The 27,078-nt window shown below is 44.8% G+C and overlaps 1 protein-coding gene across 1 annotated transcript in view; it reads right to left on the reverse strand.

The window, feature by feature from the left end:
• The window catches only part of itpka (inositol-trisphosphate 3-kinase A), a 79,186-nt gene that overhangs the window by 8,505 nt on the left and 43,603 nt on the right, over positions 1-27,078 (reverse strand). The window contains exons 2-6 of the mRNA XM_052017808.1: positions 20,904-21,003; positions 17,992-18,205; positions 8,142-8,346; positions 1,400-1,501; positions 338-409 (exon numbers count right to left, since the gene is read on the reverse strand). Of these exons, the coding sequence (XP_051873768.1) occupies positions 338-409; positions 1,400-1,501; positions 8,142-8,346; positions 17,992-18,205; positions 20,904-21,003 (693 nt within the window). The remainder of the gene's footprint in view (positions 1-337; positions 410-1,399; positions 1,502-8,141; positions 8,347-17,991; positions 18,206-20,903; positions 21,004-27,078) is intronic.

A 27,078-nucleotide genomic window follows, 5' to 3' on the forward strand; every position in this document is an offset into this window, starting at 1 on the left:
ATCAGAATTCTGAACAGTCCATGAACCCATGAACACTACCTCGTTATTCCTTTTTTTGCACTATTTATTTACTTTTGTAATTTATAGCAATTTTTTGTCTTTGCACTGTACTGCTGCTGCAAAACAACAAATTTCACATCATCTAAGTCAGTGATAATAAACCTGATTCTGATTCTGCCTGTGGAGCAGAAGACACCAGTTGGGGAAAGTCTCTGATCCGTGATTCCCGATTCATTCTAAAAGGAGAAAAAATCCAGGGCAAATTCAGCCTGACAACTTCCAGGAATGCTCCCCGTTCTCCCCCTGAATATCACACCATTAGCCAGCTGACACCTACCTCATGTACTTTGAAGAATTCGGATGACTCCAGGGTTTTCTGGATTTCGAGCAGTCGCATCAGGTAGGTGCTCTTCAGGTTCAAAGAAATCAGAGATTTAACTGGTCAGTGGCACTACATGGGTTGAGATAACGTAGAGCCTGTCCCTGGTCTGTGCTGGTAATTCCTGCTGGTGACGGGTGGGGTGTTCACACGGACAATTTGGAATCAGGTGATCCCACTCTTTCTTCCCCAGCTGAGCCCTACTCCCCCAACCTTAAAAAACTTTAAAACTTTACTTAAACAACACGGTAACAGGCCCTTCCGGCCCAACGAGCCCACAGCGCCCAATTACACCCATGTTAACCTACTAACCTGCATGTCTTTGGAATGTGGGAGGAAACCGGAGCACCCGGAGGAAACCCTCGCAGTCACGGGGAGCGTACAAACACCTTACAGGCATTGACGGGAATTGAAACCTGATCGCCGGCGCTGTAATCTGTAATAGCGTCGCACTAACCGCTACACTCGTGTTGCTCTGCTGTCCCCGTACTACCTGGCTCCTGACCCAACCCTGCCACACCCACACATTCCCCCAAACCACCCAACCATCCTGGTATCGGTGCTCTTGCTCCTATATGGGCCTCTTAACCCATTGTCATGGAGTCATGAAGCAAGGAAACCAACCCTTCAGCAGCCACCGAGTCCATGCAGACTGACACGCACCCATTTACAATAATCCCATTTTATTCTCCCCATATTCCCATCAATTTCCCCCAGATTCAACCCCTCACCTACACACAAGGGGTAAGTTACAATGGCCAATTAACCAACCAACCCGCATGTCTTTGGGATGTGGGGTGATACTGGACCCCCCCGAGGAAACCCACGCAGTCACAGGAAGAACATGCAAACTCCATATAGACAGCACCTGAGGTCAGGATTGAACCTGGGTCTCTGGAGCCATGAGGCAGCAGCTCTACTAACTGCGCCACTGTGCTGCAGTACTGCGTTGGCCTTTTGTCAGACTATATTGGCGTTTTGGGCCCTCCATTACTGCTTTAGTCCCTGATGATATGTTACCATGATGTTCTTGTTTCCATCGACAAACTCTTCAAAGACCTGGAGAATCTGTTCCTTCGTTTTGGTCTTTTTGAAATTCGTGCTGCCTATGTTGTCTGCCTTCTGCAAGGGAAAGTGAGAACATAATAACCATTTTACCCAGGAAGGAACACAGCAACCGCACAGAAGCTCTGAGTCATGTAATAAGCCACTGAAGATCAGACTTTATAATGTTGTTGCTTTTCAGATGTACCAAATATCTCCTCCCTCATAAAAACACATGCCCCAATGCTGTGCAATATCCTGCATTTCGATAACTTCTGCTGTCCTATTCATTATTTTTCCATTGTAATGCTCCTGAAACAATAACTCTCCCTGCCATATAACGTGCAAAATTTCCCCCTCAGGTACTCTTTGTCTGCTGAACGCCTGTCTGTCTGCCTTGAAACAATTCCCCCTCGCCCTGTAACATTTTCACCTCAACACCCCCTGTGGCATAAGACAAACTGCTGGAGGAACTCAGTGGGTCAGGCAGCATCTGTGGAGGCAGAGCGATGGTCGATACCCTGCATCAGGTCCCTCTGCCTCCTCAGATGCTGCCAGACCTGCCGAGTTCCTCCAGTAGTTCGTTTTTTTTCCCTCCAGATTCCAGCATCTGCAGTCTCTTGCGTTCTCAACCCCCTGTTCCATTCTCCCTGTATCTCTCAGCCCATTCACTGGGGATACACAGAAGCACAATGAAAGCAGCAACCCATTCCCTAACTATCCATCTGCCTGGCCCAACAAGCAAATCCTGCCACACCCATGGTTGAGGCTGCACAACATACACTGGCCTCTTCAGCCACATCACAACTGGAGTAGAAGCAAGTCATCCTCAATCCTGAGGGACTGCCTTAGAAGAAGAGGTACCCCTTTCACACTGCATCTTCTTTCAACTTCTTCAATGTTGTACCACTTCCTCTTTGCTCCCCTTGAAAGTGTCCTTTCTCTGTTGATCACAGGAATGGTCTCTTTAGTCCTGTCGCCAAATCCTGCCCTCTGGCACCTGTTACAGGGCTTCCTGCCAATGTCAGGTGGCATGTTGCTCTGAACAACTTTTTGTTTCCCTTACAACTCATACTTTTTCATGTAGACAAATGATACGAAAAACTATGTTAAAACTGATTTTATTGTTAGCCAATAGACCAACATCGTAGACAGTGAAGAAAGTCATCACAAGCTACAGGGGGATCTTGATCAGCTGGATAAGTGGGCCAAGGATTGGCAAATGGCTTTCACTTTGGATGTGTGAAGTGTTGCATTTTGGGATATCAAACCAGGGTAAGAGTTATACGGTCAATGGTTGGGCCCTGGGGAGTGTTGTGGAACAGAGGGATCTAGGAATACAGGTATATAGTTCACTGAAAGTGGCATCACAGGTAGACAGGGTGGTGAAGAAGGCAATTGGCATGCTGGCCTTCATGAGTCAGGGCAATGAGTTGGGACATTATATTGCAGTTGTATGTTGGTGAGGCCACACCTGAAGTATTGTGTTCAGTTTTGATCACCCTGTTATAGGAAAGATGTCATTAAGCTGGAAAGAGTGAAAGAAGATTTACAAGAATGTTGCGAGGACTCGAAGGCCTGAGTTATAGGGAGAAGTTGGGCAGGCTAGGACTTTATTCCTTGGAGCATAGGGGAATGAGGGGTGACCTTATAGTGGTGTATAAAATCATGAGGGACATAGGGTGAATGCACATGGTCTTGTTCCCAGAGAAAGGGAACCAAAAACTAGAGGACATAGGTTTGTAAAGGGTGGGGGGGGTTGGGGGGGGTAAGATTTAAGAGGGACCTGAAGGACAACTTCTTCACACAGAGGGTAGTGCATATACGGAACGAACTGCCAGAGAAAGTAGTTAAGGCAGGTTGAATAACGACATTTAAGAGACATTTGGATAAGTATATGGATAGGAAGAGGGATATGGGCCAAATGCAGGCAAATGGGACTAGGTTAGGTGGGCACCTTGACGGCATGGATGAGATGGGCCGAAGGGCCTGTTTCCATGCTGTATTACTCTATGACCCTATAACATGAATGATCATTCTTTTGTTTCCCCACTAATCTCACAGTCCCTCCCCCTCACCCCTGAAAGCCCCCACCAGACACCATCCCATTCTCAAACCCCCTCCACACTGAATTAAGTATTAGAGACAAGCATTTTATTAGTTAAAAGTATAACATTTCCAGATAAATTGCAGCTGTGTTGGTGATGTACAAAGGTTGTAGGGAAGGGGAGAAAACATCTCATCTGTACTCCGTGTTCTTCTAATGTGGTTTTCCCAATCTTTCACACGTTTGCAGCTTCCAGATCTTGACATTCTCTTCTGGCCCATCAGGCACTCTTCAATTCATCCAAAGCCCTTGGTCCTCTCCCTCCACTGATCCCATCAACACTAAGTGCTAAGTGCAGACCAGATTCCTGTCTACTTGCTCAAATAAACTAAGGTAAGATATCTTTATTAGTCACCTGTACATCGAAACACACAGTGAAATGAATCTTTTGCGTAGAGTGTTCTGGGGGTAGCCCACAAGTGTCGCCACGCTTACGGCGCCAACATAGCTTGCCCACAACTTCCTAACCTGTACGTCTTTGGAATGTGGGAGGAAACCGGAGCACCCGGAGGAAACCCACGCAGACACACGGGGAGAATGTACAAACTCCTGACAGACAGCGGCCAAAATTGAACCCAGGTGACTGGCACTGAAATAGTTTTATGCTAACCGTTACACTACCATGTTGGAAAATCATCACCAGGGACATAAGAGACTGTGGATGCTGTAATCTGGAGCAAAAAACAAACCACTGGAGGAACTCAGGGGGTCAGGCAGCATCTGTGGGCGAAAAGGAATCTTGATGCAGGGTCTCGACCCGAAGCGTCAACACTTCCTTTTCCCCCACTGAGTTGCTTGACCCACTGAGTTCCTCCCATAGTTTTTCTTTGCATTAGGACCCAATTACTCCACAAATTGTTTCAACTCCAGTTCCTCAAATGCGTCACATTTCAATTTTGTTTCATTCCACTCACAGTCAGGATTCTCTCGTTCCCAAGGGATTAAGGTAATGTTGAAGTGGCCTGCAGTTTTATTAACTAGCATCTGTCTTGTGCAGGACTTCTGGGAAATGTCCCTGGCAATTTTTTTTAAAGGGCTATTAAATTTCTCATCCAAGCTGTAAGATATAAAATGCAGCATCTGTATATGTGGGTGTGAATATTTGGATTTTATGACCCTGAGCTTCATTGGATAAAATGCTCATCTGGTGCTTTTTAAATATAATGTGAATGTTTGCCTCCACCTCTTTTTGAGGCAGTGAGTTCCAAACCCCCACCATTCTCCAGGGAGCAAAGCCATTTCTTCTCCAATCCACAGCATCCCCCAGTTATTGTCCTGATCAGGGAAACAAACTCCTTTCTGCTGTCTGGGCCTCCCATATTTATATACCTTACTGTAAAGTCTCCCTTCAGTCTCCTTTGGTCAGAAGACACTCCACCCCAGACTCCCCTCGATACACCACTTCTCCACCTTGGAAATGTTTGAATCTTCTCCACATCCACTCTGGTGCACATCCTTTCCGCAGTGTGGTGACCGAAACGTACACACTCCTCTAACCAAAGCCCTGATGGCGTTTTGTACAGTTCACCCACAATCTCCCAGCTCTTATCTTGGGACAATAAAGGAAATTATCCCACAAACCTTCTTCTCCACCTTACCTATGTTCAGAGATTTGTCTCCTTGATTTGTGTGTGTGTGTGTGTGCGTGCGTGAGTGCGTGCGTGCGTGTGTGTGTGTGTGTCTGTGTGTGTGTGTGTCTGTGTGTGAGAGAGAAGAGAGAGAGAGAGATTGAGTATACACAAAATAAACATTAGACAGAACATACAACACTACAGCACAGAACAGGCTTTTGGGCCCATATGTCTGTTCTAACCATAAACTAATCCCAAAACCTACCACTCTCTGTGTAAAAAACGTGCCTCGTAAATCTCCTTTAAACTTTCCCCCTCTTACCTTAAACCTATGCCCTCTAGTATTTGACATTTCTATCCCGGGAAAAAGATTCTGAATACTACCCTATCTCTGCATCTCATAATTTTATAAGCTTATAATTAACATAAAGATATAAAAACATCTCACTCATGAGATTGTGCTGCTTTTTCCGAAATTCCTGTGATGTGCTGCCTTACGTGCCTTTGCCACCAGATGGCAGACTGCTCCAACATGTGAAGATTTTCACTGCACCGGTTGTGTCAATGATGGACACACTGCGCTATCCCACAGTGTGAGCTCCCCTACAGCAGGCACCAACAGTGGGATGGCACAGCAAATTCTGCAGACCAGATTCCTGTCTCCTCTCTCAAATAAACTACTGATATTGGAAAAGCATAACCAGATATCTTGTAAAATCTGATGAAGCAGAGAGGTGTGGGGAGACAAGTTTTGGTTTGTGGAGCCTCAATTAATGGGAACCCAGTTTTGACCAGTGCTCAGTGCACTGAGTTACAATTACTGATTAAACTGAATAATGTGAGCTTGCAGGGTCTCAGAGGCAATTTCTCCAACTTTACCTCCTAGTGGGCAGGACTCCCTTCCAAGAATTGAGTGACAGAATGATAAAAAGAACATACATCAACATGATGCCTTTAACACTGTAAAATACATTAAGGTGCATCACAAAACTATTTTCAAACAAGACCTGAAGTCATGGAAGGAGAAATTAACACAGGAGAACTGGGTGCAGCTAAAGAAGCAAGTTTTAATTAATTTTAATAAAATTTTAATTAAGGACTTAAGACTGGTGCAAATGATGCAGCAAGTACTCACAGCTCACAGCTCCAGAGACCCAGGTTCAATCCTCACAATCTACCTCACAACCTCACGAGCTACCTCGTTATGACCTTGCACCTTATTGTCCACCTGCACTGGACTTTTTCTGTAATTGTAACACTTTATTCTGCACTCTGTTATTGTTTTACCTTGTACTACCTCAATGTACTGTGTAATGAATTGATCTGTGTGAACAGTATGCAAGACAAGCTTTTCACTGTACCTCAGTACATGTGACAATAATAAACCAGTTTACCAATCCTGACTTGGGTGCTGTCTATGTGGAATTTGCATGTTTCCCCTGTGACAGTGTGGGTTTCCTCCAGTTGCTTCTGTTTCCTCCCATGTCCCAAAGACATGCATAATTGGCTACCGTAAATTGCTCTTAGTGTGTAGGTGAGTAGTAGGATCCAGGGGGGAGCTGATGAAAATGTGGTGAGAATAAAACGGGATCAGTATATGATTAGTGTAAATCAGAGCTTGATGGTCTTCACAGACTCGGTGGGCCGAAAGGCCTGTTTCCATGCTGAAGTACTCTATGACTAAGTGGAGAAGCCTGAAGAGAGACAAGGTGAATATCTGCATCTGGGGCCCATTCTGTTGGAAAGGATAACAGGGAATGCAGAAGTCAGGATTAGAAGAACAGGGATTTTAGAAGGCTGTAGGGCTGGAGGGAGTTAACAAATTTGGGAGGGCAATTTGAACACAAGGTGATTAGATTAATATTTTAGGCAGTGGTTGATTAGGGACTTGTCAGGTCAGTGAGGGCACGGATGTCAGGGGAAGAGGTCTTGTGAGTTAGGAAAAGGCAGGTTTGGATGAGCTTGGGTTTACAAGGGAAGTAAGTACTGGACTGGAAAGGGTGAGAGTTATAGCAGTGGCTAGATGACACCACAAGATAGAAGCTGGCTGTGTTAAGGAGACTCTGAAGCTCAATTATGCCACAGTAGTTATGAAGAGTCTGATTCAGCCTGAGACAAGGACCAGGGGGGAATGGGAGTGAGATTAAATCAGTGGCCAAGGGATGGAAGATGAGAAGAGAATGATTTTGGCATCATTAATATTTAGCTGGGGAAAACTGAGGCTCATTCAGGATTGGAAGTCGATAATTTGGAAGTGGTTAAGGGGTCCCAAAAGGAGATAGGTGCCATCAAAGAACAATTTGCACAAAAATGACATTAATGGGGAGTAAGTAGTTTGGGAATGGGCCAAGGACAGATTCCCTCCAGACTGCGGTATCAGAAGAGGAGCCGTTGCTGGTGATTCTCCTTCTATGAATGTTAGTTTGCTTTGAAATATGTCGGTATAGTCCCTCATAGAGTCATAGATGCAGCACAGTAAAAGGTGCCTCAGGCCACTGAGTGCATCTCAACCATCAACCACCCATTTACACCAATCCTACACAAATCCCATTTTTTATTCTCCCCAATTCCCAAGGACTTACCGCTCACCTACACACTTGTGGCAACTCACGGCAGCCAATTAACTTACCGACCCGCACACCTTTGGGATGTGGGGGGAAACTGGAGGAAACCCACACGGTCACAGGAAGAACATGCAAACTCCATACAGACAGCACTAGGGGTGGGGGGCGGGGGGGGGGGGGGGGATGGTGGGTCAAGATTGAACCCAGGTCGCTGGAGCTGCGAGGCAGCGGCACCACTAGTTGTGTGCCCCCCTAAAAGACAAGCTTACAGTGCGGTGCATTTTGCACTGGCCGGGAATTGAACCCAGGTCTCCTGGGTGATCGGTGAAAATTCTACCCCTGGACCACCAGTACTGATAATGTTGTGTAAGAGAAATGGGAGAAAAATGCCCTTCTATTTCTCCAGGAGAAGGATCACAAACCACATGCTTAGTACATCTCCAGAGGATTAAAATCAACCCCAAATCCTTGTGTACCTTAACACCTTCAATGCGAAAGCCTAGTGTTGCTGTAGAGCTGAGGGATTCTCTCCACTGCATGTAACGCGGCTTGGTTATGGCCTGCTGAGCGTGCTCCTGTGGTGTTGGTGCCTGAGGATCAACTTCTACCATCTTCTTGTACATGTCCTTCCGCAACTTTGGTTTATCTCGGGCTTTCATTGGCTCTTCCTCCAGGTACGTTCTACAGAGGAGAAGGGATGCAGACGTTGGAGAGTGGGATGAATTTTCATTGTAGAGTAGAGGAACCACATTCATTTTACAACTGGCATACTGTGTCACTAATATACCCTGAGACCCTCACTATAACATCCTCTCATATACACAGAGCTCTCACTATAATACCCCTCGATATATCCAGTGACCCTCACTATAACACCCTCTGATATACTTTGTGACCCTCACTGTAATACCCTCTGATATATCCCGTGACCTTCAATGTACCACGCTCTAAAATACCCCATGTCCCTTATTGTGGCACCCCTGATATATCCATCACCCTCACTACAATAACCTGATACACACTGTGACCCTCACAGTAATACCCTCTGATACAGATCGTGACCATCACTATTACATCGTCTGATATACCCCATGACCCTCACTGTAACGCCCAGCTATACCCTGAGACCTTCACTATAATACCCTCTGACATACCCTGTGCCCATCATTGTCACACCCTCTGCGATGCCCTGTGATCCTCACTGTAACACCTCTGACTCACCATATCTGATGCCGACCATCTCAAACCATCAAACTGCTTGCTGCTTCTAAAATCCACCTAGTTTAGTCCCACTTTGCCTGTGATGTCCTCCAGCCACAAGACCCTCCAAGACCTTTCTAACCCTCTCTTCAAGACTCTCTAGTATACACCTAACCCTCATGATAACTGATATACTCTTTTACCCGCCATGTAACACTATCTAATGTACTGCTTAGTCTTCACAATAACATCCTTTGATACAATGCGTAGCCTTCTCCTGCTGACAAGTCCTATGCTCCTCAATGTAACACGCCGTGATGGAATCAACTCTCTAACATAAGTAGTTTGGTCACAATCACCCTGCCATTTGTGAGAGCTTACTATACACAGTTTGGGCATTACCAACCACATCGGTACAGCACCGGCTGTACAAGTTCGGCACAGTGGACCAGCCCATAGAGCTGCTGCCTCACAGCTATAGCGACCTGAGTTCAGTCTTGACTTCCGGTACTGTCTGCTTGCGCGTTCTCATGGTGACTACGTGGGTTTCTCCCCACACCCCACAGATGTGCAGGTTGGTAGGTTAATTGGCCACTGTAAATTGACCCTAGTGTGTAGGTCAGTGGTGGAATCTGGGAGTGGGGAGTCAATGACTATGTGGGGAGAATAATGTGGGATCAATGTATTGGTATTGACTTGATGGTCGACATGGATTTGGTGGGCCAAAGAACCTATTTCTGTGCTGTATGAATCTATAACTCCATTGGTTTTAAAGTTCTTTGGGACATCCCAAAATTATGTTTATAAAATTATGAGAGAGACAGAAAAAGTAGACAGTAAGGATCTTTTCCCCAGGGTAGAAATGTCAAATACTGGAGGACATGCATTTAAGTTGAGAGGGGGAAAGTTTAAAAAAGTTACGTGGGGCAATTTTTTTTTACACAGAGTGGTGAGGGCCTGGAACGGGCTGTCAGGGATGGTGGTGAAAGCAGATACGATAGTGGTGTTTAAGAAGCTGTTAGAAACATGAATATGCAGGGAATGGAGGGATATGGATCAAGTGCAGGCTGAAGAGATTTAGTTTAATTTGGCATCGTGTTCGGCACAGACACCACTGGCAAAAGGCCCTGTTCCTGTGCTGTACTGTTCTATGTTGTACCCTGTGTTTGTGAAAGAGTGCTATGTACTGAAGTTCTTTTGTACATGTTTATTCACTCTGTTTAACAATTGTTTGGTTTAAAATGTCATCTTAATTTAGTGTTTCCTTAACAGTTCTGTGCTGGGAACCTGTGGTTTGGCATCAAATGTGTTGCACAGCCTGCAATTAACAGCAAGGCTGTCATGCTCAAACTGTACAAATAAAAATAGGCAAATATTATTCTCGGTCAAAACAAAGACCGTAACTCCAGGCTCAAAATGGAATTCAGCGTGCTACTCCCATCCGGTCAGGGATGGGAGGCACTAGGCAACCACTAAGCAGCAGATGAGATCATAGGGCAGGGTTTCGACCCAAAACGTCGACAACTCCTTCCCCCCACAGATGCTGCTCGACCTGCTGAGTTCCTCCAGCAGATTGTTTGTTGCATCTGCCTTATTCTCTGTGACCGACATGTGACTCCAGACCCACTCATGTATGACTCTTAAATATACCCCTCAGTTACCACCACCTTCTCAAGAGACAGTTAAGGATGAGCAATAAATACTGGCCTTGTCAGTGTTGCCCAGATATGAAAAGTGAACTAAAAGGACCAGAAAAAGGCCTTTCAATCCATTGGTAGGTGACAAGAACCTAGAAGTGCAAGGAATGATGCTGTTGGATACTGGTCCACATTCAGCCCGGGGGTCACTTCCATTTCTAGTGTTGCCAGGGTGAAATGTGACACAGTGAGATCCCAGCCTCAGTCCAGATCAGTGGCCCTCTCACCTTTGATTCCAACGGTCATGGGTTCAGATCTCACTTTGGGAACTTGAATACATAATTTATGCTGCACTCTTTCTTCAGGTGAGAGGTTAAACCATCTGCCCTCTCACTGGAGATAAAGCAGCCCTGTGGTGTAATGTAAAGAGATTCAGAGGATAACTGTATCAAACCTTGGTTAGACCACACTTGGAGCATTGTTTGTAGTTCTGGTCACCCCATTACAGGAAGGATGTGGAGGCTTTGGAGAGGGTACAAAAGAGGTTCACCAGGTTATTGCCTGGTTAGAGGGTATTAGCTATAAGGAGAGTTTGGACAAACTTGGATTTTTTTCTCTGGAGTGTCAGATGTTGAGTGGTGACCTGATTGGAGTTTCTAAAATTATGAGAGACACTGATAGGGTAGATGGAGTCTTTATCCCCAGGATGGAAATGTAAGATACAAGAGGGCATAGGTTTAAGATCAAAGGGGAGATGTGCAAGGCAAGTTTTTTTACACAGAGAATGGTAGGTTCCTGGAGCACACTGCTAGGGGTGGTGGAAGTAGATATCATAGTGACGTTTTAAGAGGCATTTAGACAGGCACATGAACATGCAGGGAATGGAGGAATGTGGATCATGTGCAGGCAGTTGGGATTAGTTTTGATTGACATCATGGTCAATACAGACATTGTGGGCCGAAGGGCCTTTTTCTGTGCTGTACTGTTCCATGTTCTATGGGGTGTTGATTTAGTCACTCACCCAAAAATATTGTGTAGGGCTGGAAGTATCGGCTGGACTAATGTACTCTTGATTTGGAAGTGGGGCTTGAACCTTTGAGGGAGCTTTAAAGTGTTACCTCCCGAGACATCATTATAAAAAAATAAAAGATGAGGCATACGTTCAAGTGTCCTAAATTAGTCTTGATTTATTTGTTTATGATATCAATTTATTGAAATAAAAACAGAGAATGCTGGGGATATTCAGCAGGTCAGGCAGCATCTGTGGAGAGAAATGGAGTGAACATTTCAGGTCGGCAATTGTTCATGAGAACTTTAAAAGTGAGAAAACAAGGTTTCAGACGTAGACGGGAAGGGATGGAGAGAACAAGAAATGCCACTGATATGCTGATGCAAATACGTTAGGAGCCTTCAAAGCGAGGGTGATGATTGCTCTCTCTGAAGGCGGTGAAAGTGGAGGGAGATGAATGACAGCAGTCGAGAGAATAACATACTGGGGCTGTGAGATACAGAATAAATCTGAAATAAAAGAGAATGCTGGAAATACTCAGTAGGTCAGGCAGCATCTGTGGTGAGAGAAAAACCGAGCTGGATGACCATGCATCAGTGATGGTCTGAAACCACTGAATTCAATGTCGAATCCCCAGGGCTGCAACCTGCCTAGTCAGATATGAGGTGCTGTTCTTCAAGCCTACATTGGGCTTCGTTGGAACAACGGAGGAGGTCAAAGACAGAAAGGTCAGAGTGGCCGTGGGGGATGGAGAATTAAAGGGACAGGTGACTGGAAGTTCACGGTCACCCACGTGGACTGAATGAAGGTGCTCCACAAAACAGTTACCTAATCTCTGTTTGGTTTATTCACCACAGAGGACATCACTTTGTGAGCTCTGAATTCAGTACACCGAATCATAATGATGAGAGGCATAGATAGGGATGAATGCACTCATCCTTTTTCAAGAGTGCATTCACCCCCTATCTATGCCTCTAATCGTTATAAGGTGAGAGGGGAAAGATTTAATAGGAACTTGAGGAGCAACTTTTTTGACACAGAGGGTGGGATGAGCTGCCAGAGGAAGTGGTTGAGGAAGGTTCAATAACAACATTTACAAGACACATGGACAGGTACATGGATTGGAAAAGTTTAGAAGGTTATAGGCCAAACGCTGGCAAATGGGACCAGCTTGGATGTGCACCCTGGTCAGCATGGACCAGTTGGGACGAAGGGCCTGTTTCCAAGCTGTAGAACTCTATGAATCTAAGTGCAAGTGAATCACTGCTTCACCTGGAGTGACTGCTTAGGTCCCTGGATGGTGGGAAGAGGTAAATGGCAAGTACTGCATCTCCTGAAGGTGCATGGGAAGGTGCTGTGAGAAGTCTTCATTTCAATATCCAGCAAATGCAGTTTTTTTTTGATGTTCAATAAGTAGTTGAATCTTGCATGGTGAATTAACTGAGACCACCATTTTAATGCAAATATTTCAGATATTGATTGGCAATAAGATCATGAGTGCCATTCTTGCACTGTGCTTTGATGTATAGTAATTGCAGCCTAAAATAAGTAAAATCAAAAATAACTCTCCTACACGAAAGGGAAACTCAACCGGATTCTCACAAGCAAACAGCCTCGACTAGGTTCTTGTGGTTTCCAAGTAGTGGAGTCCTAGGGGGGAAGCACAGATCCGGTGTGATAGAGATCTACAGAGCTGTCAGCGAGACCTTTCTTATCTACTTGTGAGCTAGCATTCTATAAACTGGCCAATCACAGAAAGAGTCTTGAACCTGAGTAGAAAAACAGAGAATGCTGGCTGTTTGCTGATGTGTGCAGGAAGGCCACAGATTCCAGGAACTTAAAAAAAAACGGTCATACCTGCCTTTGCCTTGGGATGGCTCATGAACACTCCAATTAGCTTCTATACACAATACGAATTCAATTGACTTTTGAGGTTTAAAGGAGATGGAAGGTTGTTGAGTTGGACTGAACCTTCTTTTCTGTATGATTTGCACAGATACAGGTCATACAGATCCAACTTGCCCACGTCTGGTACTGTTGGTCGCCATACAGGTCCTAGTGCAGTCAGTTACTGGGCTAGTCCAGACTAATTAATAACTGTCAGCTGGTCACTATAGTAGTCCTGGTTTGTTTAATTATACTAGTTTTAATCCACCTAACTATTATTATTATTATCCAAGTCATGTCAGTCACTGCTCTGTCTTAGTCCAGGGACTCATAAGGCTGGACTTGTTTCAACAACATCAACAAATTGGGCGGCACAGTGGCAAAGTCAGTAAAGCCACTGTCTCTCAGCACCAGAGGCCCGGGTTCATATAGAACATAGAACACTACAGCACAGTACAGGCCCTTCGGCCCACAATGTTGTGCCGACAGAGATTTTATCCTGTTTTAAGATCTATCTAACCGTTCCTTCCCACATAGCCCTCCATTTCTCTATCATTCATGTGTCCATCTAAGAGTCTCTTAAATGTCCCTAATGTATCTGCCCCCACAACCTCTGCCGGCTGTGCGTTCCACGCACCCACCACTCTCTGTGTAAAAAACTTACCCCTGACATCCCCCCTATACCTTCCTCCAGTCACCTGAAAATTATGTCCCCTTATGTTAACCATTGTTGCACTGGGGAAAAGTCTCTCACTGTCCACTCGATCTATGCCTCTTATCATCTTGTACACCTCTATCAAATCACCTCTCATCCTCCTTCTCTCCAAAGAGAAAAGCCCTAGCTTGCTCAACCTATCCTCATAAGACCTGCTCTCCAATCCAGGCAACATCCTGGTAAATCTCCTCTGCACCCTCTCTAAAGCTTCCACATCCTTTCTATAATGAGGCGACCAGAAATGAACACAATACTCCAAGAGTGGTCTGACCAGAGTTCTATAGAGCTGCAACATTGCCTCGCGGCTTTTAAACTCAATACCCTGACTAATGAAGGTCAACACTCCATATGCCTTCTTAACAACCCTATCGACCTGCATGGCAACCTTGAGGGATCTATGGATGTGGACCCCAAGATCCCTCTGTTCCTCCACACTGCTAAGAGTCCTGCCATTAACCTGCCTTTGAATTTGATCTCCCGAAGTGTATCACTTCACACTTTTCCACGTTGAACTCCATCTGCCACTTCTCAGCCCAGCTCTGCATTCTATCAATATCCTGTTGTGATCTACAGCAACCTCCTACACAATCCACAACACCACCGACCTTTGTATGATCAGCAAACTTACTAACTCACCCTTCCACATCCTCATCCAAGTCATTTATAAAAATCACAAAGAGCAGGGATTCCAGAACAGATCCCTGCAGAACACTACTAGTCACCGACCTCCAGGTCAATCCTGACCTCTGGGGCTGTCTGCGTGGAGTTTGCATGTTCTCCCTATGACCGCATGGGTTTTCTCCAGATGCTCCGGTTTCCTCCAACATCCGAAAGACATGCGGATTGGTGGGTTAACTGGCCACTGTAAATTGCCCTGAGTGTGCAGATAAGTGGTAGAATCTGGGAGAGAGTTGATGGGAGTGTGGGGAGAATAAAATAGTGTAGAATTAGTGTAAGTGGTTGGTTGATGGTCAGTGTGGAAGGACCTGTTTCCGTGCTGTCTATTGCTGCTCACAAAGTGATCTCTTCTGCAGTGAATAAACCAAACAGAGATTAGGTAACTGTTTTGTGGAGCACCTTCATTCAGTCCATATAGGTGACCATGAGCTTCCAGTCACCTTTCCCTTTAATTCTCCATCCCCCACGGTCACTCTGACCTCTCTGTCTTTGACCTCCTCCATCGTTCCATTGAAGCCCAATGTAGGCTTGAGGAACAGCACCTCATCTCTGACTAGGCAGGTTACAGCCCTGGGGATTCAATATTGAATTCAATGACTTAGCTTGCAATTACATAGTGCCTTTCATGTAGTGAAATGCTTTGAGACGCTTTGCAGGAGTATTAACAAAAAAGCAGAACATTGAGCCACTGGAATAAACAGGTTGCTTTAAAGAAATGAGTGAGAAACGTGGAGAGGGCTGAGAGGTTTATGGAGGGAGTGCCAGGGTGTAGAGTGACTGAAGGCATGGCTGCCAGCGGTGGAATGGGCCAATATTAGGGGGAGGCAGAGAGAGTTGAAAGATTGTACTGCTGGAGGAGGTTATATAGATAGGGAGGGGCATGGGCATAGTGATTGAGAATATAAAAATTGAGGCATAACTAGACCAGGAGCCAATGTAGGTCAGGGGGCATTGGGCAACTGGGCAAGTTAGGAAACAGGTAGGAGAGTTTTGGATGTGCCCAAATTTGATGGGTGCAAGGAGAACAGCTGTTCACAGCAAAAGTCAATTTTCAATATGCAATTCCCATAGCTTCCAGGTCTATCGACCAGCAGCAGGTATGTTGGGAGTGAAAGGAAACACGAGTCTTTTGTGAGGAGGCAGTGGGCAGAGGTCCCGTTCACCTTGACGGTAATAAATAAAAGTTCTAGCAATTGCTTTAATACAGATCTTGCTTCTAAATCATCAAATTGATTGTTATGTTTCCTATATTACTACAACAATAGCACATCAAGTGTTATTAGTGCCTCTACTTTCTTAGAAGCTTGAGGAGGTTCTGCATGTCACCAAACACTCTAACAAACTTCTACAGATGTGCTCTTGAAATGATCCTGACTGATAGCATCATGGTCTGATATGGCAATTAGAATACACAGGAACATAAGAAGCTGAGAGACTAGTGGACTCCACCCAATACATCACGGGCACATCCCTCCCACCATTGGTAATACCTACAGGAGGCGCTGTCTCAAGAAGACGACATCTATCATCAAAGATCCCCACCATCCAGGCCATTGCCATCTTCTCGCAGCTATCATCGGGCAGGAGGTACAGAATCCTGAAGTCCCACACCACCAGGTTCAAGAACAGCTATTTCCCTTCAATCAACCTGCACAACCCTAATCACTACCTCGGTATAGCAACACTATGAGCACTTTTCACCAAGCTTGTCACTAAACTCCGAGACCTGGGACTCAATACCTCCCTCTGTAACTGGATCCTTGACTTTCTAACAAACAGACCACAATCAGTGAGGATAGGCAGCAATACCCCCGACACGATTATTCTCAACACTGGTGCCCCACAAGGCTGCGTCCTCAGCCCTCTACTCTACTCCCTACACACTCACAACTGTGTGGCCAGATTCTGCTCTAACTCCATCTACAAGTTTGCAGATGATACCACCATTGTAGGCCATATCTCAAACAGTGATGAGTAGGAGTACAGGAAGGAGATAGAGAGCTTAGTGAAATGGTGTCATGACAACAACCTTTCCCTCAATGTCAACAAAACAAAAGAGCTGGTCATTGACTTCAGGAAAGGGGGCGTCGTACATGCACCAGTCTACATCAATGGTGCTGAGGTCGAGAGGGTTGACAGCTTCAAGTTCCTGGGAGTGAACATCACCAACAGCCTGTCCTGGTCAAACACGAAGATGCCACGGCCAAGAAAGCTCACCAGCACCTCTACTTCCTCAGGAGGCTAAAGAAATTTGGTTTGTCCCCTTTGATTCTCACCAACTTTTACCGATGCACCATAGAAAGCATCCTATCTGGATGTATCACGGCTTGGTATGGTAACTGCTCTGCCCAGGACTGCAAGAAGCTGCAGAGAGTTGTGGATACAGCCTAGCGCATTACAGACACCAGCCTCCCCTCCTTGGAGTCTGTCTTTACCTCTCATTGTCTTGGTGTAGCAGCCAGCATAATCAAAGACCCCACCCACCCGGGACATTCTCTCTTCTCTCCTCTTCCATCAGGTAGAAGATACAGGAGCCTGAGGGCACGTACCACCAGACTTAAGGACAGCTTCTATCCCACTGTGATAAGACTATTGAACAGTTCCCTTATACAATGAGATGGACTATGACCTCACGATCTACCTTGTTGTGACCTTGCACCTTATTGCACTACACTTTCTCTGTAGCTGTGACACTTTACTCTGTACTGTTACTGTTTTTACCTGTACTACATCAATGCACTCTGTACTAACTCAATGTAACTGCACTGTGTAATGAATTGACCTGTACGATAGGTTTGTAAGACAAGCTTTTCACTGTACCTCGGTACAAGTGACAATAATAAACCGATACCAATACCAATACTTTGATCACTTTGTACCAAAATGTTCTAACTGTGTTCCTTCTTGTAAAAGTGTGTATAATATATGTTTAATTTATGTTTTTCTTGTGATACTGTTTATCTGATGAGATGTGCCTGTGATGCTGCTGCAAGTAGGTTTTTCATTGCATCTGTGCGTACATGTACTTGTGCATGTGACAATGAACTTGACTTTTGACTATAAACTTGACTTGAAACAGCTCTGAAAAGCTTCCTTAAAGGCTCTTTCCTTCTTTCCTTTCTCTCCACCTTTCTTTCTCCCACATTCTTAAAGCAAAGAGGTTAACTCCAGGTCACCTTATACATAAAGATATCACATACCTTACTCCCATTTTACAGTCCATAACACATGGGCTGTCAAACTCGGCCAACAAGTCATCCAGCTGAATGTACAGCTCTTCTCCTTTTTTGACCACACCATGGTAACAGGGTACAAAGGGAGCTAACCGGTCCATTTTTAGTTGCTCAAAGCACAACTTTTCGTTTTCACTGTACTTCTTCAGGATCTTCCCACCATCCCCTGGTTTGAAACTACCTAAATGGCAAATAGAGGAAGACATCCTTTTTAACGTACATGAATAACGACAACAATGAATGGTAATGTGCTCAATTATCAATGAAGATGCATCACAGTGCAAGAACTATCCAACACCTGGTCAGTAAATTGGTGGGAGGTGAATAGGGGAAGGATCTGGACTATATTGAGTAGAGTAGAGACAGATTCTGGACAGATTCAGGAGGAAGGAGAACCCTGAACACAAAGAAACCTAAAAGGCATAGTTAAAAAGAAAATTGCTTGTTTATTATCAGTAAAATGATCCCTTTTAAACCCACTTTTGAGTCTACACCACATTGAGGAGCATAAGGCATAGCTTACGAGCTTCATTTAGGGTTAGGAGACTCTAGGCAGGACTGCAAAGCTCAGGGAGATCAGAGGAGATCCAGGAAGGATTTGGAAGGGAAGGGGAGCTTCCAGGCAGGTTTAGGAGGTGCCACTGAGTAGGATCATGGGAAGATCCAGAAAGGGTGGTGAAGGGATGGGCAGGTTTAAAAGGTACATCTGGACAGGATCATGAGGAAGGTGGAGAGGCTCTTGGCTTGGTTCAATGAGGGGTAGCCCTGCACAAGCACTCCTGCTTGCAAGGAAACCAAAGATGGTTAAAACTTACCCTCCAGGCTTCTCCTGGTTTCCAAAAGATTAGTCTGTCAAGAAAGCCATCACTGCTCCCCTGCTCAGGCCCATGTGTATTTTGTTCACCTTTTCATTTAAACCAGTTAAGGTTGGGGTATTCTGAGAAGGTGGTGGGACTGATGCAGAAAGTGGGGACTGGCCAGGTAGGAACAGTTGAAAGTGGGCCACTATCCTTGACCATTGGACAGATTACAGCAAACAAGCATGGAAATTGGTTTTTGGGTTATTTTTGGCTGCTGCAGGAACTGACCTGAGCTGCTGAGTACAGGGACACTCTGTCCTCTGCCCTTTGACAAGTTAACAGTCCAGACCACAGACACCAGAGAAAATGGTAATCAGGAAACAATGACCAAAGAAACCCCAACACACGCAATGGGATCCACAAATACATCTGACAATGTTAAGAAACCTTCATACACACATTGGATCACACGAAAAAAGTGCAACATTAATTTGTATATTTATATTCATTGTAACACAGTGCAATTTTGTGCAAGCTTCCGATCATTCAAAACATTGTTGCTGGTTGTTAATACCCATCCGATTAGCTTTGCAAGATTTGAAATGAGCCAACTGGTTGCAAGTAGCACACTCTTATACTGGTTTGATGGTTGTGGGTTCAAGTGTCACCTCAACAACTTGAATACAAAACCCAGAGAAGAGGAGGTGGTGTTATCTCTGGCTGGGATGTCTAGAACCAGGGGTCACAGTCTGAAAATAAGGATTCTGCTATTCTGCAGTCCCACACCACCAGGTTCAAGAGCAGTTACTTCCCTTCGACCAACCTGCACAAGCCTAATCACTACCTTGGTATAGCAACACTATGAGCACTTTGATCACTTTGCACTAAAATGGACTTCTTTTTGTTCTAATTGTGTTCCTTCTTGTAAAAATGTGTATAATATATGTTTAATTTATGTTTTTCTTGTGATGCTGTTTATCTGATGAGATGTGCCTGTGATGCTGCTGCAAGTAAGTTTTTCATTGCATCTGTGCATATGTACATGTACTTGTGCATATGACAATAAACTTGACTTTTGACTATAAACTTGACTTGAAACAGCACTGAAAGCCTTCCTTAAAGGCTCTTTCCTTATTTCCTCTTCCAGAAGGTGGGGAATCTTTGGAATTCTGTACCCAAGAACGTAGAATCATAGTCATAGAGAGATACAGCCCGGAAACAGACCCTATGACCCACCAAATCCGCGCTGATCACCCAATTATGCTAATCCTATATTAATCCCATTTTTTATATTCTCCCCACAACTCTCCCCAGATTCTGCCGCTCACCTACACATGAGGGGCAACTTACAGCGGCCAAGTAACCTACCAACCCGCATGTCTTCGGGATGTGGGAGGAAACCAGAGCACCCGGAGGAAGTCCACATGGTCACAGGGAGAACTCCAGGTGGACAGCACCTGAGGTCAGGTTTGAACCTGGGTCTCTGGTGCTGTAAGGTAGCGGCTTTACCAGCTGCGCCACTGTGCCACCCCAGAATCAGCTTGTGTGTATTTTCAAGACCAAGATCGACAGAGTTTTGGTCATTGAGGAAATCACGATTTGCAGGAAAATGAAACTGAGGTAAAGGATCAGCTATGATCTCATTGAATGACAGAGATAGTATGAGGGGCTGATAGGCTTCCTTTTGCTTCTTGTTCTTATGTTCTTTCTTCTGAGAAATTAAGTTTGACCCATCTGACCTCTCATTAGACTCTGACACTATTTTGAAGAACAGCTGCAAAGATTTCCCAGTGATCTGGCCCACAGTTTTCCCTTAGGCAGTTTTGTCATGCCAAATTCTTGGCTCATTATGTCAATGCTATTTTTGGGAGCTTGTTGTATGCAAATTGCCTATATTGTGTTTTCCTTCATTCCTACACGTCACAAACCCACTTTTGGCTCTGATTCACAAATGTTCAAAGGCATTATGTCATTACAAATTCTCCCTTTCATTAAAACAGAGAGACAAAAGCATGCAACAAAAATGTCACTTACAAATGCATGTTGCTTCAGAGGTAAAGTGTCTTTGAGGTGAATTACCTGAATGACCAGCCAGTTGAATCCAGGAATATTCTTTCTTGAAGGAGACTCTAAAGGGTGAAATGTGCTCTTTCATTTTAGCTTTCCTCTGGGGTTTATTCTGCAACAACAAGACAAGAGTTCCTGCAATGAAGTTCAACTACATTCATGTGATAAGAGTTTCAGTGTTGGAGCAATGTCATTGTGTAGGAAACGGGAAAGGAGATCGAGGAAACAGTGTGGTGTCTGAGAGAGAAAGAGTGAGAGAGAAGAGAAATAACGAAAGTTAGGGATGGAAGGGAAAGAAATAGAGAGAGTGAGAGAGAGAGACGTAGAGGAGTGAAAGAAAGAAGGGAGAGGGGAAGAGAAAGTACAGGTTAGAGCAATTAGAGAAATAGAGAGAGAGGAGCGTGAAAGGGATAGACAGTAGAGCAGAAAGACACAGTAAAGGGAGAGAGAAAGGGAGTGAAATGATGAGAGTAGACAGAGTAGAGAGAAAGAGGAGAGAAAATGATAGGGGGGGATAGAGAAAGTAGAGAGAGAGTGTGTGTGAGAGAGAGTGAGAGAGAGAGTGTGAGAGTGTGTGAGAGAGACTGTGAGAGAGAGAGTGTGTGTGTGTGTGTGTGTGAGAGAGAGAGAGAGAGAGAGAGAGAGAGAGAGAGAACAGGGCATGTTTAGTCTCCACTTCTCTACAGCTTTCTATTCAGCACATCTCTGCTACTGTTAACATGCAAAACAGTTCTTTCACACCATGCCTTCAACATTGCAAAGCATCCCAAGGCAGTTCACAGGAGAATTATCATATAAACAAAAACACAGGCACTGAACCATGTCAGCAGGTACAAGTGAAAGTGATCTGCCTTGGTCAGAGGGACAGATTTTATGGAGTCTCCAAAAGGGAAAATGGAAAAAATGGGACAGGAAGGTTTTGGGAGTAGAGTTTAGGGGCCAGATAGTTTAAGGCAGGCCTATTGATGAAGGCAAGGTTCAAGGCAAGAGTGTAGGATTATAGGAGCACAGGTATCTCAGAGGGTGGTGAGCTGAGGGAGATTATAGACATGGTGCTTTTTGACCATTGTAGGATTTAAAAGCGAGGATATGACAAGGTTAGAAATGGCAAGGCATCTGATTATTTGAGATGGTAGGCACCAAATTATTGTCAATATCTAAGCACTTAGGTGCTGGAAAGGTGATGAATAAAACTTCCAACATCTCCACTCCCAGAACAGCAAACTCCTTCACAATGGATGGCTCAACATTTAGCATTTAGTTAAGTTGGTGCAAATCGGTGGGCAGCTTTAGAATGAGTAGGCCTAAACTCATCACACTCCCAATCAGGGAAGGGGGATACAATCGCTTTACCTTGAGGAGGTTTTCAAACCAAAAGGTCCCACGATTACAAGGGACTTCAAATCTGACTTTCATTGTCAATGAGGAGAAAGTTTGGTATTGATTAGTAGGTGGGATGCAAATAAATGGGAGTTATGGTTAAGTACAAGAAAATCAATAAACTGCAGATGATGAAAATCTAAAATAAAACCAGAAAATGCTGGAAACACTCAGCAGGTCAGGCTGCATCTGTGAGAAGTGTCTTCAACCTGAAACGTTACTCCCGTTTCTCTTCCCACAGATGCGGCCTGACCGTATAGTTATGTACAACTCTGACCCATTTACTCTCCTCAGATCTGGGCAGACAATGCACCTTAAGAGGAAGTAACTTTTCTGTATTGCCTCTGCAGATAATCTTATACACCCTGAGCGATTTTCTCCCAGCCTATGTGGAGTGAGATTTTGAAGTCTAACACCTTTGCTTCCATGTAAGTATATTTAAGAAATCAGATTCAGTAACTGACTGCACAGAAACAGCTATCCCAGATCTAAAGGTGATTATTAGTTGAAAACTACTTCATGTTTTTGTCTGGAATCTTGCTCCTTACCACTTTGGAATCCACAGGATAATACTGTGAAAAAAGCAACCTGTTAATTACAATTAATGCAATTAGTCATTGTCTGTGTCTGTCACTGAGTGCAGTTTTTGAGAGCTGTAATCAGGAAAATTCAAAGGCAAATGGAACGTCAGGCTTTACACTGGTCCAGAAATTCATAGTGAAGTCAACCAGTGTGATATCTGATCACTCTCTACCCAGATCTCCAATGCCACCTGAGGCTCAGTCAGTTTGTTTTTCTGCAATAACTTCCTCCAGACATTTTAAATGCAAATATTGCGGTACCTCAGTCACCGAGCTCTACAAATGTCAATCCATTCAAAACAGGAACTTGCTGCGTGGTTGTTTCAGAATAATGTGCTCTGAGTGGAGAAACGGCCTGCATTTTGCGACACAGGTTCATTCAATTCAGCCAAAGAGCTCTATTAGACTGGACTCAGGAATGATGGACAACTGTGTGAGAGCAGCAGCAACAGAGGCAATCTTCTGCTGACTTTAATCGGATAATCAGTGGTTTTGCAGCCTTGCAGTATTTGATGCTTACTCTGCTAAAACTGTATCATACAGCTGTTTAACAAGTGGCCCATGCCCTACTGAATGTGGAGCACCACAGAATGTTTATAGAGAGGAAGGAGACCTGCAAACTCTGTCCTGGTTGTATGGAACAGCAATCCAGTTAGCCCCTTGGCCTCTCACCCAATAGGTTCCTTTCCCTCTTACTCCCTTCTTGAACACTTTCATTGAATCTACCTTCTTGACCTTCCCCAGAGTGCATTCCAGTCCGATCACTCTCTGTATAAAAGGAAAACAGTTTCCCTGTGTTACATCTGGTGAACATCTTCATTCATCGGCCTTTTGCTTCTTGACCCCTCTTCAAATGGCAACAGATGGCAAGGATCATGAGCTAGTGCCAGCTCCCAGGCAACTAGGGGCCAGATTGTGGACAGAAACAGGGCTGGGTGTGTGGGCATCATGCCCGGGAACAGGGCCGGGAGTGTGGACATCAAGTGCCCAGGGAGAGGGCTGGGTGTGTGGACAGTGTCTGGGAAGAGGGCTGGGTGGTGTGGCTGGAGTGCCTTGCGGAATGGGCCTGGGTTTGGGACTGGGAACCAGGGCATGGCTGGGAAGACAGACAGGTGGGCAGGAAAAACGTGGCCAGGAATGTGGACGGGTGTGCAGCTGGGAGTCAGAGTGTGATCAGGATGGGAAGCTGCAGGCCAGAGTGTGGCCTGGATTGGGGGCCAGTACCGGATCATGGCCAGGATGGAGATTTGGAACTAGAGTGTGACCGGGATCGGGAGCCAGGTGCCAAGGCCATGACTGGGATTGGGAGGTGGAACGTGGCTGGAAAAGTGGGAATCACTTCTCTCAGAGAATCCATGTGACTTTTTTAAAGAAGTGCCCAGGTTCCTGGTTTCTGATGGCTGATTCAATCCAGTACACAACAAATCCAATGACCTCTGACATTTTTGTCTTCCCCTTTTAATTTTCCGGTCTTTGACTGCACTGTTGATAATCTCTACATTTCAATTTTGCGATCTGTTTCTATCTCTTAGTGGTTTACCCTTTTCCCTCTCCATCAATTCCTTGGCCAAGTTTCACACACTTGTAAAAGCCTCCCAATTCTCAGGATTGCTGTTATTTGCCAATGCTATTAATATCTCCCTTCAGTCAACCTTTTACCGCTGTGTCTACCATTGTTGCAATGTTTGTCCTGTGGGATTTGATTCCAAAGTAATGCATGTTCATTAGAAATTATGTGTATTGAAACGATTGCTAATGCCTATTCTGGTAATCAGATCATGAAATACAGAAGAGAGACAGACAGAGAGAGAGAGAGAGAGAGAGAGAGAGACAGAGACAGAGACAGAGAGAGACAAAGAGAGAGACAGAGAGAAAGACAGAGAGAGAGAGACAGAGCAAGTGAAAGAGAGAGAGAAAGGGATAGAAAGCAAGAGAGGTTAAAAAAATGAGCAACAAAGGGACAGGTGATAGAATGGAGAGGTTATAAGTGGTGGGGAGTAGTAAGGAGGATAGAGCAGAGCAAAACTGAGGGGAAAAAAAGAGAAACATAGAAGTAGAGAAATAGCAAGAAAGACTGAAAGGGAATCTGAGGGGCAGGTTTTTCACACAGAGGGGGGGTGAGCATATGGAATGAGACACCAGAGGAGGAGACAGAGGCAGGAACTTTTAAAAGACATATGGACAGGCACATGGATAGGAACATTTAGAGAGACATGGGCTAAATGCAGGCAGATGGGATTAGCTCCAGTAGGTACCTTAGTCAGTGTGGACAAATTGGGCCAAAGGGCCTGTTTCAGTGCTGTATAACTCTATGACTCTGTGAAAGAAAAAAGAAAATGGCAGCATGCCCAAAAAAAAAAGATATCTGCAGAGATGGAGAAGGTAAGAGAATAGGGACAGAGAGAGAGTGAGTGAGAGAGAGAGAGAGAGAGAGAGAGAGAGAGACAGCGCATGCATACACAGTCCTCTCACACTGCACTACAGGAACAATGAGGGAGAGATACCCTCAGAGTGAGAAAGAGATGCACATAAAGATGGAGGGAAAAAGCACAGACAGGCAGAGAAACTTAGAAAAACTGACAAACTGGAATTCGAAAAGTGGTACACGTATGAGTAGAGAGAGAGGCAGGGAAAAGCAAGAGAGATAAAGACGGAGTGAGGTAAAGAATGCAGAAGATTGTGAAAGTATTGTGGCAGAGAGTGGTGTGGCAAACAGACATGGAAAGAAAATGTGTTTATGAGTGAGGTTTATGAGTGACGCAGAGGGTAAAAGAATAAGAAAGGTAAAGATAGGAAGCAAAACAGCAAGCGTTAAAGACAGAGAACAGAAGAGAAAGAATGTGAGAGAAAGGAAAAATATAGGAGAGAAAACTAATCCAAAAAGGGGCTGGGACAGGGGATAAAGGGAGAAAGAGGACAGGCTGAGGTACAGAGAGTGATGGGGGAATGAGAAAGAGAGAGAGGGAGAGGAGGAGAAAGACATGAGAAAGGGAGTGATTTATGATGGGACTGGAGTGGGAAAGACAGCTGGGAGAATTACAGTGAGAGATACAGACAAATGGAAGGGTGACAGAAACAATGATAGGTACAGAGGGATATGGGAATGGAGCTGTATAGAAAGGTAGAACTGCAGAGACAGAGAATCAACTGAGGGAAAGAGAAGGTTTGGGGTATAAAATCAGTGCGACTGTGCAAGGCGCAAAGACAGATGGAAAGCAGAGAGGCAGAGAAAGACAGAGAACAAGAAATGAGGAAGGGAAGGGAAGGGAAGGGAAGGGAAGGGAAGGGAAGGGAAGGGAAGGGAAGGGAAGGGAAGGGAAGGGAAGGGAATGAAGACAAGAACGTAGAGGAAGAGAAGGAGAGAGATGGAGGGAGAGTAGGCCATTGCAGAATGGGAAGCAATGTGAGTCTCAAAACTGAAGTAATTTACCAAAGTGGACCCCACTTGATAAATAGCTCACTGATCTATAAACGTCATGATCTTATCACGCTTCTTCGCGATTTCTTCTGCTTCAAGGAGAACAACCCCAGCTTCTCCAGTGTATCCTTATTCCTGGAATCATTTTAGTAAATCTCTTCTGCACCCTCTCCATGTCTTCACATTTTGCCCAGAGCTGGACACTGTACTCCAGTGTGCCAAACTAGTGTTCTATAAAGGTACATCATGACTTCCTTGCTCTTGTACTAGTGACTCTGTTAGTAAAGCCCAGGGCCCTCAATGCTTTTTTTTGCTCAACCTGCCCTGTCACTTTCAATGAACTGCACATATCCCCCAGCTCTTCCTGCTGTAGTATCCCTCTTGCCTTCCAGTTTACCCTGTCGCTTCTCACCCCTCGTAACACCTCACATTTCTCAGCATTAGATTTCACCTGTCACCTATCTGCCCATTCCACCAGCCCGTCTCTATCTCCCTGAAATCTATCACTATCCTCCTCACAGTTAACTACCCCTCATATTGTGTCACCTGCAAATTTGGAAATGCACCCTGTATATTCAAGTCCAAGTCATCAATATGTACTAAGAAAAGTGGTTCTTGTAGGACCCAGGGAATTCCACTCCCTGCAGTCAGAAGAAACACCCTTCACTGTTCTGTTTAATGTTACTTAGCCGATTTTCTATCCAAACTGCTATAGCCCCTTTTATTCTGTGACTTCCACCTTGATGAGAAGCCTATTCTGTAGCACCTGATCAAATGTTTTTCTGAAGTCCACATAGACCTCATCAGT

The sequence above is a fragment of the Pristis pectinata genome, chromosome 1 (genome assembly GCF_009764475.1).
Source record: "Pristis pectinata isolate sPriPec2 chromosome 1, sPriPec2.1.pri, whole genome shotgun sequence".
NCBI lineage: Eukaryota > Metazoa > Chordata > Chondrichthyes > Rhinopristiformes > Pristidae > Pristis > Pristis pectinata.